The 21,051-nt window shown below is 47.8% G+C and overlaps 2 protein-coding genes across 3 annotated transcripts in view; one reads left to right on the top strand and one right to left on the bottom strand.

Annotated features, from left to right (window-relative positions):
• STK26 (serine/threonine kinase 26) overlaps nt 1-4,905 on the top strand; it is a 29,826-nt gene extending 24,921 nt beyond the window's left edge. The window contains exons 7-12 of the mRNA XM_064426678.1: nt 135-320; nt 956-1,104; nt 1,760-1,853; nt 2,303-2,365; nt 2,454-2,590; nt 2,974-4,905. Coding sequence (XP_064282748.1) covers nt 135-320; nt 956-1,104; nt 1,760-1,853; nt 2,303-2,365; nt 2,454-2,590; nt 2,974-2,998 — 654 coding nt within the window. The 3' untranslated portion in view covers nt 2,999-4,905. The remainder of the gene's footprint in view (nt 1-134; nt 321-955; nt 1,105-1,759; nt 1,854-2,302; nt 2,366-2,453; nt 2,591-2,973) is intronic.
• A 2,659-nt stretch (nt 4,906-7,564) lies between these two features.
• Nucleotides 7,565-19,487, bottom strand: FRMD7 (FERM domain containing 7). 2 transcript variants are annotated; one of them, XM_064426676.1, is made up of 12 exons: nt 19,057-19,487; nt 15,045-15,149; nt 14,675-14,717; nt 13,359-13,437; nt 12,629-12,726; nt 12,406-12,520; nt 12,034-12,181; nt 10,859-10,954; nt 10,424-10,587; nt 10,149-10,217; nt 9,978-10,053; nt 7,565-9,855 (listed from the first exon to the last, which is right to left on the bottom strand). In XM_064426676.1, exons 1-12 carry the CDS (start codon nt 19,111-19,113, stop codon nt 8,833-8,835), a joined length of 2,073 nt encoding a protein of 690 aa, XP_064282746.1. In that variant the 5' UTR covers nt 19,114-19,487; the 3' UTR covers nt 7,565-8,832. The 2 variants fall into 2 exon arrangements, with proteins under 2 accessions (XP_064282746.1, XP_064282747.1); XM_064426677.1 differs by having other exon boundaries at nt 13,359-13,392.
• Nucleotides 19,488-21,051: the final 1,564 nt, after the last annotated feature.

The raw sequence follows: 21,051 nt of genomic DNA, 5'->3' as shown, positions 1-21,051 counted from the left end.
GAATGTTTGCACTATCTACTTAGGCCAACATTAATTTTATTCTTTAGATGCATTATATGTGAAGATGTCAGTTATTGAATACTCAGTCATGACAGCCCATAATTTTGTACTAACAGTCCCTTTTCCCCTCTCAGGCTGACATTTGGTCACTGGGCATCACTGCAATTGAACTGGCCAAGGGGGAGCCTCCCAACTCGGATATGCATCCAATGAGAGTTCTGTTCCTCATTCCGAAAAACAATCCTCCCACTTTATTAGGAGACTTCAGTAAACCTTTTAAAGAATTCATCGATGCATGTCTGAATAAGGACCCAACATTTGTGAGTAGATAAATCTGTGTGCATGTGTCTGTAGATGTTTCAGTTTTGTTTTCTGCTCTGCTGTGCTTGTGAAGTATTTTGCTGGCATTGTGCATCTTCAGTGATTGAAATCATTTTAGGGACTATACTTTGCACTGTGAATTTTAGCATTGCTTTTTATATCTCTGTCTCTATCCTAGTTTTTGTTTAAAATACTCAAAAGGAGGAGGGAGAATGCTGAAAGAAAATGCAGTGGCAGGGGCAGATTTCTAAAATGCACTCTAAACTAGGATAATGTCAGAAGAGAAGCTTTAACAGAGGAGAGAATTATCTGAAATCCTTTTCTTCAGCACAGCTTTTGCTGTCTGAATTCAGCTTACAAGGAAATGTTGCACTGGAGAGTTTTCATTAGTCATTTTCCTGGGTGTGACCTTCTAACGTAGAAGGATAAGCTGTATAGTCTATGGGTGACTTGATCATATTTTTAGCATGCTCATAAATGTGGATTACTGGCTTTTGTGACTTCCTGTTTCACTAATTTCCTGATATTATACAAGTTAGCTCTGGAAGTCTGTTGTCTTACTAAGTCTTCCCTATTAGCATTTAAAATCATTAAATGTTAGCATAACATTAAATATTTAATGTGTTTCTTACAGCGTCCCACTGCAAAAGAACTTCTGAAGCACAAATTCATTATGAAAAATGCCAAGAAGACTTCCTATCTGACAGAACTGATTGATAGGTTTAAGAGATGGAAAGCAGAGGGACACAGTAGTGATGAAAGTGATTCTGATGGTTCAGATTCGTAAGTTTATTTTACAGTCTTTTTTGGGTGTGTTTTTTTGTTTCAATAATGTTCTTAAATGTTGTTTGCTGCACCTTTTCTGTGTAATAACACCATTTCTGTACGTATGTCTCTGGTCCTTTTTTTAAATTGTCTTCTTCCAAGAAAACCCCCTGTATGGCCCTAAAGAGTAACACATAAGTCAATCCAAGTGCTTGTTGCCTCTTTAAATGTTCTTTCTTTAAACTCAATTTCAGTTCTGTTTAAGTGCTATCTGTTTGCTAGTCTGAGACTAGTGGTTGCACTGAAACCACTGAGTCACAGTTAGAGATATTGCAGAGCAAAGTTGAGGTGCATGAAGAAGTTTGCATAGTGCCTGTGGCATAACATGCTTTCTGTAAGTGTCTTGTTTTTCTGGCTATCAGATAACTCTTAAATGGGATGCCATGGGAGAAGGTAAGCCTTGTAGGTAGATACCATCTTCTGTTTGCTTTTGATCACATTTCAATTTATTCAGCCTCCTTTCAAATTCAGTTAATGTTTCAATATGTTTTTCTTCTTATTTTAAGGAATACAGAACTAATCCTGATAGACTTGTTATGTATTTGGGTTACCTGTGCTTTCTTGGTGTTCTGTTGTGGCTAGTATTATGTACATCATGTCCTTTTTATTTCAGGGAGTCCAGCAACAAAGAGAATAATTCTCACCCTGAGTGGAGCTTCACTACAGTTCGGAAGAAGCCGGATGCAAAGAAGCTCCAGAACGGGACGGTACGTACAGACAGAGCAGGAAGACAGTGATAAAACTTAGCAACTTCACTTTTCATAAGAACTGACTGGTTTTTTGCAGTTCAAGAGATGTTAGTGATATTTCCTATGTCATGTCAGCCTCAAATGCAAAATATGCTGCAGATGTACTGTGGTATCTGTTCATAGACATGGGAATTTTAAAGTCTCTTACTAGTGAGGAAAAACTGAACTGTTTTTCTGATGCTGAATGACATTGTTTGAGATGTGTCATCAGGCATCTATTTCACCATCCCATAACACTTGTTGATGTACTGTGTCTTTGTGGGTTTTATAATGTATTTTAATCACTTTGTTGAATTTAACTCAACTTCCAAAATCACATGTACTGTGTTAAGAGGCAGTGTATATGTTGTATATATGTTGATGTATGTTGTAATATGCTGGTGTAATCCATATTTGTTAACTTCTAGGATCAGGATCTTGTTAAAACCCTGAGTTGTTTAACTATGATAATCACCCCTGTGTTTGCTGAGGTAAGTGTTGACTTAAAAATCTTCTTTGAAAGTATTAGCCAAGTCTCTGAACTTTTTTGAGTTTTAACTTTTTTTGTTTGCTCCTCAGCTCAAGCAGCAGGACACAAATAATGCTAACAGAAAGAAAGCAATTGAGGAACTTGAGAAAAGCATCAATGTGGCAGAAGCAACATGTCCAGGGATCACAGATAAGATGGTGAAGAAACTTATGGAGAAATTTCAGAAGTAAGTAGTTTAGTGGTAAGAGAGAGATCTGCTATGTTCAGTGCTTTAGCTGTGTAATTACTGGTAACACTTCTGTTTGAGACTAAAACGAATACTAACAATTACTGTATCTGTCCTTGAAGTGCTGCAGCTTTACTGTAGTTGCCATATCTTGCTTCTTTAATTTAGCCTGCAGGTTGATCTTAAGCATATTTACAGGCAATAGGGGAGACAGAGAATCTTTTTCTTATCTCTTTTAGGAATGTTTTCTGGTGGGTTTTGTACTATAAACCAGTGAGATGAAGGCATGTACTACTTTAGTGATGCAGAAATATTTATGTGCTGTTTGCCTAGATGAAACAATATCATTAACAAACTTTTTAACTTGCATTTTTTATCTGTAGATTTTCTGTTAATGACTCATCCTAAGAAACTTCACACAATTGACTGCTGTTTCGTATGGACCCAGTGAAACCCACCAAAACTACTTCAAGCTTGGCAGTGCTTAGCTCATGAGCTCCTTGTGCCTTTTGGATCTTTGCAACATATTGATGGTGATTGAGGATTTGAAAGAACCTACTCAACTATTTTGTGGCAGTGCACATGGTTTTATATTTTCAGGAAATTATTTTGTAAAGAACAACTTTTAATATTGTAGTTTCACCTGTTTAATCTGATAAATGTTGAGGTGCAGTTTTGCTTTTAGAAATAACCATTACTTTAGTTAATAGAATGTGCAAGTACAGTATGTTTTGATGCTATTTTGTTCCTGTACATGGAGTTGTACAGGTCTTTTATATTCATGAGTTAAACTTTTGTAAATCACTAACAAGCTTCAGAGAAAAATAGCTTTTTCACAAGCATATTCAAGACATGTAATGTAGTGGCAAGGGTATTGCTGTAGCACCTGCTTCAACCAGCATATAGTTATCGTGCCCTGAAAAACAAACCTGCAACAGTATCTATTTTAATTCTAAATTGGTACAGTATTTTAGGCAGCTCTATGATTAAATATATTTGAGAGCAATATGGCAATAGTTTGCAGGTGATATGTAGCAACAGGTCTATCCTGATGTACAGTCTGTGTATTACCTTTTAGAACAGGTTTTGAAGTAGTAACTCAATCTTATATCATCATGGTAGGAAAATTTAGAGCAATACAGTTGAGGGGGTGGGGCTTTCGGCAATAATGGACAGAACCTGAAGTCCAATTTAACTTAATTTAATTTTTTTTCCTCTGAGTCTACATGCCTGGGTGGAAGGGAGCCAGAGAAGCCGAGCGTCGCATGTTACGTACCTCACACGCAGGTATCGGTGTAACACCAGCGTTCTGTGTGGTGGTGTTGTTTCTCCTGTAAGATATTTATACTCATTTTTGTTCTGAAGTACATTCAATACAGTACATCGACATAATTTGTTTATAATTTTCTGAAAGTGTATTTTAAATATGTATTTACCAGTTAATATGCAAATAACTGAGTTATAGATATTCTTTCACAAAAAGGTAGTACTGTGCAGTACAGAGTGATTTTTTTTCATAAAAAGTAGGTAAGACTATAAAGTTGCTTTCAGTTATATATTTATGGTACTGCTAGATGGGTAATCTCTTCTGTTGTTTTGTTTTGATTTGGTTTTTTCCCTTTTTCAACCCAGTATGTATATTATGCTAAAGTTTTGAACTGGGATTGTTTTTCAGTACTTAGCTGTGGAACTGTTGGTGTAAATTTATTTTTGATAAAGGCTGGGTGTGTTTATTTTATGGTTCAGACCTGCACATTTTGTTTTTGCACAAAAGTCATTTTAAAGAATCTGAAATATATCTGCCAAATATTGAAAAAGTAATGGTGTGCAAGTAAATACTGCATTTTTCGTCAAATGTTGCCATTACATCGTTTTTATATAAAGGACACTTGTGAGAGATGGTGGTTAGATATGCCAAGGACAATTATTTTCAATGGTGCCTACACTGTAAAAAAAATTACTTTTAACTCCTTGTTTTAATTTTAAAAAAAATGTTTCTGTTTAAAACTTTCATCTGCTATATAACTGAAATTCAATTAGAATTTATATCTGAGAAAAAAGTCTGGAAATAGTTTTTGAAAACAATAATGTTATGGATTAAATAAATATTTTTATAAATGTAAAAGCAGCAAAAGTTGTAAATACAGTTGATCTGAAGCTTTACAAAATAACTGCATCACAGAAACAAATTGTAGTGCTCCTCTAGCTTCTGTAGTTGTTAGTCTTGTAAATCTGTTTATAGATGAAGCTTATTTCAATGTTTTGGGGGGTTTAAAATGGTTTAAAAATAAATATTTAAGTTCTGTAAACTTTCATGAGCTTGTTCTGTTGTGCATCATTTTCTCCTGAATTCCAGCAGCTGTGCAGAGGTGTGGACGTGTCAGGCACAGACTCGTGGTGTGAGAAAGGCGCTCCCTGCGTGGGTGCTTTGCAAAGCTCTGGTGCCCCACGCTGGCCTTGGGGACACCTCCCAGCTGCTGTGCCCCAGGGAATGCACGGAGCAGTCCTGGGGTTCAGTTTGCTTCCTTTCCTAGAGAGGAGGCTCTGGGATGTGTGAGCTCAGACCTGGCTGGCAGTGCAGTGGTGTCACGGCTCTGTCACAGCTCTGCCTGCCTTTGGGGCAGTGAAGGGACACCAAGTACCTGGTGTCCCCTTGACTTTCACCTCAGCAACCTCAACACAAACCTCATTTTAAGGAGCTCCGTATACATTTTTCAGAATTAAAAATATGTTTTTACTTCCATGTCACTTCCCTTAAGGTGTTCTTTTCCTGTGGCAGTCTGAGGGAAGTGCTGATGGGAATTCCTCCTGAGTTTTGTAACTGGTGGATCTACCCTGTTGACACAGGATCTTTAATCTGTGCAGCTTTACGGACAGTTCTGGGTAGGTGGGGTTAGTAAATGACATGGGGAATTGGAACCTGACATATTTGAGATAAAACTGTCATAAGCTGCTGAACTATGGTGCCTCTTCTTTTCCTGTGGAATGGGTGGGATGTATACCTACCTCGTGGGACAGCATGGGAAAAACTCCCCCATGTGTACAAAACAGACTCATTCTCTTGTACTGCAGTCCATTCAAGAAGGTTCTTTTATTTATTTTTATTGTGCTGCATATGCCTGAAGTCTCTGCATAGTAAGACTATAATTAGCTCCTAAGAAGGGACATTTGTATTGCTGATTCCAGAAATGAGCTGTCTTTTTCCCATGTTTTAGTTATTGATGAACTGTAACTTAATCAGCAGTATTCTGTTGCTGGCAGACAGCTAACGGAAAGATAGATCCAAATATTCATGCAGGTACCATCTTCTTGCTCTTTTGGTTTGCCAGGCTTCCTGCTGCAGGTTGAGAATTGTCGCTGAAGTAATCTTATCAAAGTAGTCTGAATTGCAGAATAGAGAAATGTATTTGTTCTTGGGTAGATGAGTCCTTGATCAATGTAACCACTCTTTAAGCCCTTGGTCTCTGACCCCTCTGTTATTTCTGTGCAGTGTAGTGCCATCACACCTGCTCTTGCCTTGCAGTTTCGACAGCTGACTAGGAGAGTGTGTAGGCTTTAATGTGTTTGCACAAAGTCTAGTGATTGTTAAAAGTCTGATTTTTATCACGCTGTTTTATGACTTTAACACTGGAATAAAATTATTTTCCTCTTGGCAAAGTTTTAGTGGTGTGTATGTCGGCTTATTTCACAGCTTTATCTATTTTGTCTAAACCTTTATCTGTTTTATATAAACCAGATACTTCTATCTGAATGCTCTGAGTAGCTTAATGTTTTCCCACTGTGATGCTGCAGTGCCTTCCCCCCTTCAATAATCCCTTGTGTAAGGACTATAACAGTTTACATTTTCCACGTTCTGCTGTTTGTCTTTTACCACCAGCAAACCAAATCTTTCCACGTCCTCTCTCCATCCTTGTTTTCTTCCCTAGGGAAACAAAATCACTTCAACAGTTGTCCTTATCTCGGGGGTGATTAGGGCTGAGCAGGGAGCCAGGGGAAGGACTTAGGCAAGGGTTGTTTCAATTGTTCCTTGACAAGTAAGCCACTGCTTACTGGGATTGTTCCTTAATTTTAGCCAGTCCCACTAAAGTGGTTTATGCAATGAATTTAGCTCAGAGATGTTGATTTGTGTCACTTGCTGACGAGCTGCTTTGTTCCTCTGCTATTGTTGACCATGTGTAGGATGTGCTGAGGCACAGTGCCCACACTGTGCCCCAGTGCTCCTTAGTCCATGGAAAAATCCAAAAATAGTTCCCAAGTCCTTGTTTCTCCCTCTCAACGCTGTTTTCCCAGCATAGTCTTCAAGACTATGGCAGTTCCTGAAGATTTGGGCAGGGTGTTTGTACAGTGATTTCTCATGGTGGGACATGCTCAGGGTGTGTCTCCACATGCTTGAGGAGGTAACAGCGACTGTGGAACTGTCCCAGAGCTGTGTGTGCAGCCTGTGCTTGAAACACTGCTGCTTTTTAAAAAAAAACTACCAAACTGTGCCCACAGACTGCCATTCTTAAATGCACTGAGTAGTGATTCTTGCTCTTTTCAAGGTGCAGAGCTTTGGGAATAGGGAAGAAACAACCCTCCAGCCAGAAAGATTATCCTTTTTTTCGGTAGAACACGTGCCAGAGCAGTATGAGGGATCACTGCAGCTCCCAGCTTCAGCACAGGGTAACTAGGAGCAGAAGCAAACCTTACAATGTACTCACTTGTTGGGCTAATGCATTTCTTTGGGCAACTAACCAAGAATGTGGCTGTTTTCAGCAGTGTTCAGGGATCTCCACAAGTGTCCCCAGCTGCTGGGACAGCAAGGGCACAGAGGAGGCCAGGCAGCAGAGCAGGAGAGGGAAACCAGCTCCTGGGAGCACTGAGGGAAGCTCCTGACTGGGAGGCGCAGGGCGAGGTGTGATGGGGGGTGCCTGCAGGACTGGGGGTGCAGATTTCACAGGGCAGAACAAGGAACTCAAAACTCCAGTATGAACAACTGTGTTTTATTGTCCACCTTCTAAAACAAAGGACAGCAACATGCAGAGTGAGCAGGGCCCATAAGCCCAGTTTTTTCTACATTTTAATCTATTTTTTTTTTGGTCCCAGCTTCCATGTTTCTGAAATCCTTCTAGCAGGCTGCAGTGGTTTCTCTGCTGTGGATTTTTCTGGGCTGTCTCCCTGCTTACAGTCATGTCCTACAAAGACTTACAGGGTTGTTCTTAAAGAAAATTATCAATATCCCCCCCCTAAAACTTTATGGCGATGTCATCATTCTCAAGATATCCAAGTAGATTTAATGTAGGTTTAGGGTAATAGTAAGTTTTTTAATAAAAATACTTCCAAGAAGCTGCTTGTTCCTTTCCTACCTGCTCCTGGTATCTCTTTTCCCATGCTGCTTAACTGAGGACAGATTTGGGGAAGCAAAGGACCCCAAAGAACCTCCTTACACATCTCTCTCAGACTTAAGCAGAGCACTGAAGTGCTGGGGCTGTCTTGGTGCTGCCAGGAGGTGATGGCTGATGTGCCTAAGCAAAGCATAGTTAGAGAGTATGAACCCACTTCCCAGTGCTCACCATGGGGGGCTTCTAAAAGCTTGACAAGCACTACTGAGATATTTCTGGAGAAGGATAATCCTCTAAACTGGCCAGGGAGAAGACAGCCACACAGAGAGCCTTGTGTTTGAGTGCCAGGCTCTCCCTGCAGCACCAGAGGGAGGTGAGACAAGTGGAGGAGATGGGCTCGCTGCTGGGGTTTTGTCCTGTCCACATGGCATCAGCTCAAGGAGCAGTCCCCCATGAAGATCTTGCTCCTTTCCAAAAGGGCCTGAAACACCCTTCCCTCCAGTGTGCCTCCCTGCAGCTGGGAAAAGCAGCAGCTGAAACTATTCTCTGAGAAGTCTCTTTCTTTTCTCCCTCCCCCTCAATGAAGACTCCAGCAGCTGAGCTCCAAGCATCAGCTTGGGCAGGACACAGGGGCTTAGCAGGGCTTTAGGAGATCCCTGGCCTCTGGCTGAAGTAAGACCCCCCCTCAAAGCGTGGTGGCAGAGGCAAACCAGCTTCCCAGTGTGGTGCAGGGGTTGAATCCTTCTGAACACAGCCCTGATGTCCATGAACACATCCTCTATAGCTAAGAGCACTCACACAACACGATCCCATCAATGTTTCATAAGCTGTAAGCAGACCTGCAAACGAAGAGTGTGTCACCATTCTCTGACCCTGGGTCAGCGCCGGCCACCTCTGCTCCCTCTGGCCGGTGTCAGGCACCTAGGTGAAATACTTGGAGGCCCCTCTGGAAACCCTCTCTTCAGCAGCGCTGGTGGCAAAGGACACCTCCTCATCCTCCTCGTCCAGCTGGAGGCTGCCCGAGGAGAGCCGCACGCGGGCCATGGGCGAGCGCAGCACGCGGCCGTACAGCGAGCAGTAGTCGGCGGCCAGCAGCTCCGGGTCGGAGTCGCTGGACTCGGTGCTGCTGCCCAGGTAGCGCTTGCTGGAGCGCCGCGGCCCCGGAGCCAGCCCTTGCTGGGCTGGGACGTGCCAAAAAACACCCCCTTTCCGGCTGCTGAGAGCAGGGCACGGCCCCAGGGGCCTGAACTCGGAGCCGTAGGGGAAGCGGATGGTTTTCATGTCCGACTGGCTCCAGGACCGCTTGGGAGGCTGCTCCTGAAGGCCGTAATGGAAGGAGCGAGCCAGTGACCTGCTCTCCCCCGCCATGCTCGTGCCCATGGCCTCACCGTGGAGCTGCCCAGCCTGGGTCCCGCTCGGGCTCTGCCGGGGCGGTTTTGCTGCCACGGGGCTGCTTGTGCCAGCTGCTCCTGCTGTGTCCTCGCCAGGGGCCAGTGCAGGGCATGGGGGCTGCAGCGCCCTGTCCACATAGAAGAGCACAGGGGGGGCCGGGGCCAGCACGGGCAGGGGACAGGGCACATCCGTGTACACCAGCTGCCGGGCGCTCACTTCCCGCATGTTGCCCACAGAGGTGCTTTTACTGTTCCCAGCGAACTGGTGGTGGGGCCGAAAGGACGTCAAGGGATTCCTGGCTCCGAAGAGGTCCATGGGCTCCCACGCCCTCTCCATCTCCAGCTGGGCGTAGAGCAGGGGGAAGGCAGACGAGCTTTTGGAGTGGGGCAGGAAGGTGGGGGATGCCTCTGGCTTGGAGCGCTCCAGCTCAGCGGCAAACGTCACCTCCATGGTGGAGCTGCGGCGCCGGCTGTCCAGGGTGGGCTCGGAGCCGTGCACGCCGTTGGCGTGGTAGGAGCCCCGGCTGCCGTAGGCCAGGCGCAGCTCCTCCACCTGGGCAGGGCACAGAGCGGGTGGGCAGGGAGCCCAGAGCTGAGGGGCTGGCTTGGCCTGCAGCTGGGGCAGCAATGCCAAGAGCCCGGCACAGAGCTGTCGCTGGTGCCAAGGGGACTCACCTGCTTTGACACATCCGTCAGGAGGTCCGGGGAGGAGCGGCACTGCCTCTCGTCGTAGCGGGACGTGTAGTGTTTCCTGCAGGACAGGAGCAAGGGTAGGTGTACGGCCAGGAGGGTCCTTCCCCTGTCCCCAGTCCCCTCAGGCACTGCCCCCCTCCGTGCCCCCGGTACCTCTCGAAGGGCAGGCTCTTCATCTTAGCCTTCCTCCCATGCTCCAGCAGCTGCCGCTGAGTCCTGCCACTGCAGCATGGAGGGAGAAATGTGAGCAGCACCATCAGCCCCAGCCCCGTGTGCCTGTGTGAGGGGATGCAGCTGGGGTCTCTCCAGGAGAAGTTGCTGTTATCACCCACTCAGATTCACACAGGGTTGGCATAAAAGGGAGGCTGGGAGCCATCCCCAGGCCCTTCCCAGCCCCAGAAGGTTGGGTTTTTCCCCAGGGAATTTACCTGTAGCGGAAGCTGGAGCCTTTGCTGCACAGAAGGGCTTTGGGCTTTGACTTGGGCTCCTCAGAGAGTCTGAAGAAGGCGTGGTACTCCACACACGTCTTCCAGAAGGCCTTGCAGGTGTCCCGGCTGGCCATGGTGAACTCCAGCGTGTCCTTGCACAGCTCCTGTGTGCCAGAGGCAGGACAGCCGGGGTCAGGAGCACAGCACAAGCTCTGCCATCTGCCCTCCTGATCCCCCAAGGGTCATATAGGCTGTCAGTGGCTCCAGGCAGTGCTCTGTCACCTCGCTGGGGACACAGGAGTAGCCCTCAAGAAGGAGCACTATCATGAGCAGCAGGAATGGATTTTTCTCAAAACTGGGGATTTTGTGTGGCTGTCCTTCCATCCCCAGCTGTCTGCTCCCCAGCCCAGCAGCCGCCTGTGGCGTGGTACTTACAGAGATGTTTGCATGGAGCTTGATGAGAAAATGCTTCCTCTTGAAACTCAGTTTGCGAATTTTGGACCAGTTGAAGGTGTTGATCTTTGTATTGCCCTGCAAGGACAAACACAGCAATTACAGCTGGATGGGGCAACCTGTAAATACAGAAATGCACTGGGCCAAGGCCTGAGCTCACAGGACTCTGCATCAGACTCCAAAGCAGCTATTGGAGCTGCTGGGGTTTGGTGTTTGACTGCATCAGCTGGTTCTACAAGTAGAAATTAATGTTCAGGGCTTAACTCTGCCTGCTGAAGCTCTTTGCAGAAGTCCAAGATCCCCAGACAAACCTCAGAGATGTTAAGGCAGGGAATCCTATCTGTGCCAGCTCAAATATCACTGGAGTTAAGGCAGAATCAGTGCTCCAAAGAAACAAAAATTCTCCCCTCCTTTGCTGGGAAGTGTAGCAGTGCTCAGCTCACTCCCACCCCTTTAAGCCTGGTTTAAGCAGGCTGCAAGCACACGTTAATTACTCTGTTATCACTTTGCACAAGGTTAGGTGCAGCCACATGGCAGAACCAGGAAAAATCGTGTGACTCCACTCTGTGGCACCAGGACCCTCTCAGCTCTCTGCGAGAGCCCAGATTTTAATGGGCTCACAGATGCTCTAATCATGCGTGAGGGGTGTTTATGGCTCTGAATAAATAACCAGGTCTGGCAGCACTAATTACCAACAGCAGACCCACAGCTAGGTTTTATGTTTGGGTTTGTCGGTTTGTTTTTTTTGCTGTGACAAGATGTTCCCAGGTTGAAATCAGCTGGTGTGGGAGCGGAGCGCTGCCTCATGCTGGCTGGGAGGAAGTCTGTGTTTACTGAGCAGCCCGGCTGTGATTACAGCGCTGTGTAATTGCACACACACACACACACACACACACAGGGGGCTATTTTCGCTGGAAGATTACACGGTGAGCACATGTGACAGAGCCGTGGAACCTGTGCTGCTCACACGGCCACCACGCTCGGGGGACAAGGGCCAGCAGAGCTGGGACACGTTCAGTGGCACACAGGGATGGTGGGGCTGAGTCCCACAGCATCCCCTTCACCCCCATGGCCTGTGGAACACGTGCCCTTTTGTAGGATTTGGGAGAGTTTGGGGTGCTCAAAGGGGAGAAGGAGAGGCCACCCCCCAGGCTCACCCTCAGCACCAGCACCCCCATGTGTGTCACGGCCAGGTTGATCTGTGTCCCCTCGCCGTCGCTGGCGGGGTGCAGGCGGATCCCGTACATCTCCAGCTTCCTGGCCACGTCCAGCAGCTGAACATCTGACTCCGCGGGTGTCTTCCCTCTGGGGACACAAAACAAACGCACAGGGGGTAACAGGAGTGAGAAGGGAGACGCAGAAATGGGCTGGAAAAAGCAGTTTTGTAGGTGCACATGCTGGCATCACACCCACCCCACTGCCAGCCCTGCCTGGTGATGAGAACATCGTGTCCATCACGATGGAGGTTGTCCCTCATGAGCAGAGGTCCATCAGGGGTTTGGGTGGCCCTGGTGAGCAGCAGCCCTTACCTGTGTCTCCGGTGGTAGTGCATGATCTTGTTGTCCAGGTACTCCTGGTTGGGCAGGTACCTGTGCGTGGCCAGGTGCTGCTGGTCTGTCTCCTCGTGGAAGTCACCCAGCTCGGCTTTAGGGACACGGGGAGAGCATGGGTTAGGCTGAGAGGGGTTGGGCAGAGGGGAGCCCTGGCTCTCAGCCAAAGCCCATGCCCAGGGAAGGCGCTGCTGGCCCTTACACTGCAGCAGGTGGGAGACCAGCAGCGCCGCGCTCTTGTCGCTGCAGGGCAGCCGCCCCTGAGCCAGGTCCTTCTTGATCTGGAGGGTGAAGAGGTACCTGTGGAGGGGGACAGGAGCATGCCCTGGGGGGGACTGGGTGCTGGGCTGAGCCGTGAGAGCCGTGCCTGTTCCCACATCTCATGGGATGCACACCTGCAGGGTCACAGGATGAGCGTGAAGGCTGCAGCTGGGCACCAGCACGTCCCTGCCATTGAAATGCTCATTAGTAGATTTCAAAATTAACATTCTTTTCTGTTTATGAGGGCATTTGCCTCTCTTGGGGCTGACGTTCTGCAGAAGCACCATCTCAGTTTTATTCTTAGTCCCTGTTTGCAATGCTTTCTCTAAAATTGTAGAAGCTAACAATGTCATTTTTAAAAATGCAGCTAAAGTTGTTCTCTCAGAACACTGCTTGAGGCAGGAGCTAGACTGAGCAGTCAGATTCTGTGCCCAACTGCTAAAGTGTTTGGCAGTAAACAAATTGCAGCCTCATAAGACAGCTGATCCTTCAAGTGGATTGTGTTTAAAAACAGAGGATCAAGAAAAGATATTCTCTGGTTTTGTTCTGTAAAGTGTAATACTTAGGATAACCACTGCACAAAGACAGGCTGGGGTGGATGAAGGTAAAGAATTAACACACTGTAAAAACCATAACTGTGTGGTAAGAAAGCAATAAAACAAGCACTGTACCTGGTCAGTTCTTCTCTCAGGTGGCCGGGGTCCACTGGGAAAAATTTCACCATAAATTTGAAAAGAACCTCCTTAGGATCTTAAAACACAACATCTTCATAAGTTTTCTTTTACATGTCTATTGAGAACATTTACAACTCTCTTCACACATGCTGCCTCCTTACGGAGTAAATTAGCTGGACCCTTACAAATCAGGGACTACAGCCTGCCCCCCAAAACCAGCCCGCCCAGGCCCCCAGTATTACCAATGGATGCAAATAGAGATTTGGATATCTAAAGAACACTAAAGAGAAAAATGCCCCAGCAATTCTTTAAATTGCAAAAATCCCTTTTGGAGGGGGTTTCCAGGAAATGGTGCCAGGGAGCATGGCCAGAACCTTGGTGTGATTGCCATCACTGGGGCTGTGTGTTAAACTCAGCCCTTCAAGCACTTGGGATGCAACAACTCCATAGCAAGCTGCTTGGGCAAAGGGTTTTTTTGTGGGGTGAGTGAGAACAAGCAGCCAAGCCCAAGGCAAAATGTGTGGAGGGAGGGAGGCAATTATGTAAGCACTGACTGTCACAGAACACCCTGGGATGGCTCAGAGGGACAGGCCAGAAGGCACAGGGTAAAGGAAATAGGTGCCTGCAACAATTCCAATTGTGGTGCACCCAGAAAGGGAAGGCTCCTTATCAGGCTTTCCCCTTTCAGGGAAATTCATGCAAACCCTGCTCTGCAGCCTCCCCGTGGCAAAGGCTGGGGTCATGGCCCCAAGCTCTCAGTCACCTCCCAGCCATCGTGTACTTGGGGAAAATACTGTGGGGATGGAAGGGGGCTGCTGAAAGCAGCACTGAGTTAACTCTGGTCATGGCCAGGGAGAGGAGGCTGGGCCTGAACTCAGGCCAGGCTCTGCAGCATCTCCGTGGGGCTGGGGAGGAGCTGCAGGGCAGAGGGGGGACCCTGCCCCACGCAGGTGCCTGGGCCATGAGCTGGAAGGGGGAAAGGAGGGCACGCAGGAGCAGGGCCTGTCACACTGCCAGCACGGCCACACAGGCACTCAGCCACCCCTGCTCCTCTGCCAAGCTGTCAGATTATTAACAGCTCCAGCCTAAAATGGGGCAGTACCAGATTGCAAAGGCAGTGGCGTTTCTGCAGGATTTTGTATAGACTGAAGTGTCCTTGCAAACAATCCTGCCCAGCCTCAGCCTCTAAAATGAGCCTGGTTAAGTGCTGGAAGCCAGAGATCCTGTCCCCCAAAAACAACACTGCATGAATGTGTCTGTGCTAGACTGTCACTGTTAATGATTAATAAGAATTCTATTCTTGAAATACTTACTTTTCACTTGCTTTGTTATGGGTTTTAGTGGTTCCAACCAGACCTGAAATAAGGCAAAGAAGGGCTGGGTAAATAAATAACACGAGAGATGGGGAATAAAGGCGGCAGCAGCATGGTGGAATGCAACATGAAAATGCTGGCCAGCTTGGCTGCAGTGACAAGTGTCCTGCTGGGCAGTGCCACACGGATGGCTGTGGATAGACCATGAGCTGTAGATATCACTGGGGCTTGTGGCTCCCCTCCTAACTCCCATTTTCAGGGCTTTCCTGCCATCATGGAAAAGCTTCCTGTTGAATTTTCCATTTGGAATTTCAGGGAGGTGCTACCCATCCCCAGCCATGCAGGCACTGGCAGCTCCAGCTGCACTCACCTGGTTCCCAGCCTGGCTGAGAAACTCCAGCCCAAAGTACTCCTTCTCCACGAGGTTGAGGTGGCTGCAGGTGAGGTTGAAGAGCCCTTTCCCACAGGATTTTTGCTAGCAAACAAACACAGCACAGAAGCAGCAGGTTAGGCAATGCTGACAGCAGCTGTGATGGGATTTCAGAGAGTTGGGGAGAAGTCTCAGCTCCCTTCCTGCACCCCTTTCCTGACCATGCAGCAGCAGAATCTTAATCAACAAATGCTGTTGGCTCCAGCATGAACAACAGGACAACTGCATGCTGTGCTCCCTGCTTTTGGAAATCAGATTCCTTCCCATCACTTCTCTCCTTTAATAAGGAACATAAACCAGAAAGGAGAGCAAGAGAAAATAAACCATGTTTTGACTCGCTGCTCACAGCTATCACTGTGTGGGCAGTTTTGTCCCTGGCAAACCAGTGAGTGATCCCCAGGATCACTGCCTGAACCAGGGACAGCCATGGCAAACGTGCTTAATTAAGAGCCAACGGAGCAGCCCTCAAACCTGTGCAGTGAGTCTGTGTGTCCCAGCAGCTGGGGATGAGCTGCTATTATGGTTCATGGTAATTAACTGCAACAGGACCAGGGATCCTGTGCCGTGGGCTCTGAGTCATCCCTGGGCTTTAGCAATAGGAATTAAGGGGTGCTACATGCTGATAAGGGAGGCCAGGCTGTGGTTATTCCCAGTAAACAGAAACACTTGGAGGGTGTTTTCTTGACTTGTTGCCATGCTGTGTGACCTGGCTGGAGAACAAACTAGGAGGCCCCCAACTCTGGAAAATGCTCCAGAAAGCACCAGAAATTAAAATGGCAGTGACCCACCCCAACAAAACCCTGATGAACCATGAGCCTGCCTTCATCAGCTTGTGAAAAGCAGACCAAAAAGAAGTTATTGCAAAAGCAGGCTGGAGCAGGGAGGCCAGGTTAGACAGCTGCTAAATTATCACATGCTGGGTGATGGAGGGGAAGACAGGCTGCAGCTCCCTGTGGCAGTGGCTGTCCCCAGCAGGGATGGGAGGGACCTGGCTGCTGGTGGTGATGCACACTAATAACCACCTTTCAGGGCTTCTCCTGGGATGAAATTGCTGGCTCTGTGCTGAAAGGCTGCAGAAAAGTGATAGCATAATAACAGCATTGGCTCTGCAGCACTCCCAGTTCCCCTCAAAATTACTGGATCACAAGGGTAATTAAAAAAATTATAAATGTTTTTTTCCAAGCTAGAATTTTCTAGCATGAAAGGCCTTGGCCTTTGTCAGGCAGCCAGGAAAGACAATTTCTTACTGGGTTATTACCTACCATATGTGTGCTGGGAGTGACCCACTCTGCTCCAAGGCCAGCACTGCCCAGGGCAGGCACCACGGGAAAGGAGCAGCCCCAAACCCAGGAAAACCTGCTCACTGGGAGCCACAGCCCTGCTGCTGCAGGGGTGCTTTAGAAGCAGAGCCTTTCTCTTGCAGAGTGTTGCTTGCAGGTGTCCTGTCCTGGATTTTGGGGTGCTGAGGCCAGTGCTTCCTCAAGCACTGGGGTGCAGCCATGCTCAGCAGCGTCAGCCCTGTGGGGTGTGTGCTGGGGGAGCACAGTGCAAGGCAGAAACATGGCATGTGGGGCTGTTTGCCCCATGCCCCAGCCCAGGTGCCTCTGGGAGTGCTGCAGGGCCAGGTGAGCACCCCCAGGCAGAAACCCCAGAGCAGAAGGTGAAAAGGAGAGGCTGCACTTGCTCAGTGAGAGCATCTGGGACTGTGAGCAGGGTCAGAAAGCCAGAGGCACTTCCAGGGGCAGACAGCAACACGTGCAACACACGGGACACACACACACCCATGTCCCCAGAGGGACTCTGGCAGCACTGCAGCCCAAAGGCCAAGCCCATTTCTGCAGCATTGCCACAGGACAGGCTGCCACACCCAGGTCCATGGGTTAGGGGTGAGCATCAGCTCATGGGATTTGCTGTGATTTTTTCCCACCACCTTGGGGGATGCCTGCCCATCAGCACAGAGTGTCATGCACCAAAAGCCACCAGCCTCCCTGTGCCCCTGCTCCTCTGCCAGCAGGCCCACACACCTCCTGGCAAGGAATCCCCAGCTTTACAAGGGACACATGACACAGCAGACTCTGTCCTCCACCCAGCCTCAGCAGCTACTTTTTCTGGGTTTGTTTGGTTTTCCTGCAGCATCCATGGGGTGTTCAGCAGGGAGGGCACAGTGGGGACATTCAGAGATGTGCCAAGCCCCTCTCTGCCCTGCCCTGAGGGCTCAGACCTGATACCCCAGGAACCACCTCCAGCGCTCAGCTGAAGGAATTCCTGGGAACTCAGTGGTCCCAAGGATGCAGATGGAGGCAGAAACCTTCCTGGGTCAGCATCCAGCACCAGGAGAGGACTTGTTCTCATGCAAAGCAGCCTGGAAAGGAGACCTTGCTGCACATGCCAGCAGCTGTGACACCACGTGAGGCAGGTAGAGAGTTTACACTGAGTGTGAGGAGCAGGGGCAGTCAGGCCCTCTGCGTTTTCTCTCTTTTGTCCTTTCCCTCCCATTACACTGAAGTACTTCTCATTCAAAAGAGCTTTCCAAAGTCAGGAGGGGTTTGGGAAGAGTTGCTTAAAATATCTGCTCAAAACTTAGCCCAAAGCACTCCTTTTATACCGGGGAAGTCACTAATTCAGCGACTCATTTATCGTACCCACACAGCAGCAGCAGCAAATGCACGAAATGCCTAAAAGGGGTTTCCAATACCATTCCATGCTAAAAAAGGAAATGACCAGGAGTTCCTCTAATGGAAGCTATTTGCTGCAATAACATGTCGTGCAGAGCTATAGTGCTGCCTTTTGAGCAAATAAGAAAACAGAGGTGGAAAAAAATGCAGCAACATTGTAGCAGAAGAATCTTTTGAATTGGGTCTCACTATGACCTGATCTAATCAATGGGGGCAGGAGGGGAAGGCATTTTAAAATGACTTGTCTCATTTTTGAGCTGACTCCTGGACTAGGATAGATTAATTAAACTAAATCAAACAACTTCCATACTGTGTCAAGGCATGGAATTGCTTTATAATCCTCTTTTGTGCAAAATACTGTCACAAAGAAATGGAGTTGTGCATCTGAGAGAGCAGTTCTCAAGCTGTGCTATAAACCACAGAAGAGGACAGTATAAGAAAAGCAACAGAACTTGAAAAAAACCAAAACATTTTATATTAAACACTCTGCTCCCACAGGAGATGCAGGTAAGTACTAGAACAAATCTACTTGAATTAGCTAATTCAATTAGCTACTGTGATTATGAAACCCTAACCAACAGTAAATGTGCAATCACACTTGTAAAGAGATGTTTCTAACACACAGACATACCTGCTTTCAGTTATCTGTACACATATGCATAAATCTAACACCATAGATATATAATACTTAACAGTTTAAACCTAGTTCAGAGCTAGCATTTGTTAAATGTGAATTATTAATCACAATGTGTTGTGGACATTGCCATGCAGAAAATAAGAGTTTTTTCCTCAGCTATTCACAAAACCACACAGTTTTCTTTTTCAGCTGAATGCCCAGGAGAAGAAGTGTGCAGATGTTTCTCAACAGGGATAACTTGGACAAATATGCTATTTTTATTCTGTTCCCAGGCTTTACTTCTTTGCTGAATGTTTACACTGGCAGCCAGACAAACAAGAGAACTCGACACCTGTCCAGACCATCACTTCATATTAACTGATTTACTAAAGATCACATCAGGTAAGTAAAAGCCATTCCTCCTTCTTCATAAATAATGCCAATAACAGGGGAGCAGATGAGTATGTTGATACCAAAAAACACCTACCAATTAGTTCTAGAAAGCTTCATTTTAAATTTGAGATTGGTTTCCTTGTTTGTTTAGCTGGCTTTTTTTAAAGCTGAAAACAAGAAGCTATCAGACACCATGCAATCCTTCAGAGCAGCAATGACTTAATAATTAACACCAAAAAAAATCAGTAAGAATATGATACCCACTTACATCAACTACAAAGATCTTCTGGGAGTCATCCAGGAACTGGACTTTCAGGTGCAGCATCCTCGGGCACGCAGCTGGGTGTGCAGCAGGCACAGCAGTGCTAGCAGTGTGAGCCAGGAGCTGGGAAGGCAGCCCTGACTCCTCTTGCACACATAATTCCCTCTCAGCTGGATGGAGAAGGCTGCACTCACAGATGTGGAGCAGAGGCTGCAGCAAACGAGCTGACTGCCTAAAAACTGTTTAAAAAACCCCAACAAACCAACACGTCCCTTGGTTTAAATGTCACCACTGCAATAAAAGATGTTTTCTGCCTGTGAATTATGGGTGTGTTAATAGGGGGGAGATTGGCAGTAATGGGGCTGAGATAAATGCTCACTCTCACAGCTGGTGGTGAGCAATGTGGGGGCAGAGCAAGCCCAGGCTTGGTACCACGGGTCAGGGGCAAGAGCTGAGCATCTCTGCTGCCAGAGTCACCCAGCAGTGAGTGCCACCCTTGTTCTGCTCTGCTCAGGGTGCACTGGCAGAGCAGCTGGCTGGCAGCTGTGCTGGCTCCATGGGGGGGGCAGATCATGTCCTGGCCACTGAGGGATGAGTGGATGGGCTGATGTACTTCACCAGAGACTGGAAAATGTTTCCAGCTGGACTCGAAACCGGTTGTGAGTCCTGCCTGGAGAGGCAAACCTGCCCCTAACTCCCAGCTCACACCCTGGTAGAGTAGCTTAGTGAAGTCTCCTTTGAGACAACCTGGTTCCCAGTTCAAATCTGAAAAGCCCATGTCCCCCCTCATCAGCTCATCCTGGGAGTGCCAGGGCCAGCCCCCCACGCTCAGAGCCCCAGCTCAGCCCAGGCTGCTCTGTGCAGCCTTGCTCAGTGTGCTGCCTGCCTGGGGACACTTGTGCTGCCTCTCTGCCCCTGTGCTGCAGGACATGAGGAGCTCTCTGACCCCTCTGGCTCCTCTCACCCATCAGAGGCTGCTCACTGAGCTTTTGGGTGAAAGCAGCCTTTGGGCAGGAGCCCCCACTTTCAGAAATAAATGCACTGATCAGTGCCAAAGGCAGGCACTGGATTGGCTTAGGGGATCATTATTGCTGCTGGAAAAAGTCACAATCACACATGATCCTGTGGGACCCAGAGTGATAGAAGCATGGCTCAGCAAATAAGAAAAAAAAAAAAAAAACATGTTTAGATTTGCAGAGATTTTCCTTGGTGCTCCCTTGCCTGTTTTTACTGAAACTTCCACTGTAAGTCGCTCCATGCCATTTGCCATGGCCTCTCTTACACTTCCCAAATATTCCTGAGGATGTCAAGACAGAGGCCATCAGGGCAACATATTACCTTGTCATTTCTGGTACAGAGAGAAAGACCATAGAGCTTTTTATCCACAGAAAAACATGTAAATTTTCTGCTAACCCAGACAAAAAGGAGTCTGAAAATCAAAGCCAACCTGCTTTTCCCCATGAAGCTGCTCCACAAATCAGCTGAGTCCATTGTGCTCCAGGAGGGGATGGCTGTGCCCCCTGTGCCAGCCGCACGTCAAGGACCAAATTTGCAGCTCTGCACGTGGCCCTGGGGTCTGAGCTCTTTGTGTCCCAGGAGAAGGGCAGCACCACGTACAAACCACCCGGGGGGGCTGAGTGCACTTCCCTCTGCAGCTTAAAGTGTTTGTGCTGTCAAACACTGACAGGCACCAAGGAAGGAGCAGCCCTCCTGTGAGTGGCTCTCAGGTCACAGGCACAGCTCCACACTGGGAGCACAGCAGGGATGCTGGGCTGGCAGGAGGGATGCATGGGGGTGCAGGAGAGGAGCCCCCAAAGCCCAGAAGAAGCCAAGTCTCCCTGCTACAGGCTCTCCTGGCATGCCAGGGCACTGACCCTGCACTCCACAGATGCTGCTGGAAGCTGGGCACAAGCCAGACGGGCTGTGGGCAGAAGAAAAGGGTTTATTTCACTACCTTGCTATGAAGGAATAAGGCTGGTTTGGGTCAGACAGGACCTCTGG

The sequence above is a fragment of the Passer domesticus genome, chromosome 7, assembly GCF_036417665.1.
Source record: "Passer domesticus isolate bPasDom1 chromosome 7, bPasDom1.hap1, whole genome shotgun sequence".
Lineage (NCBI taxonomy): Eukaryota > Metazoa > Chordata > Aves > Passeriformes > Passeridae > Passer > Passer domesticus.
This window is presented reverse-complemented; position numbering and strand designations above follow the sequence as displayed.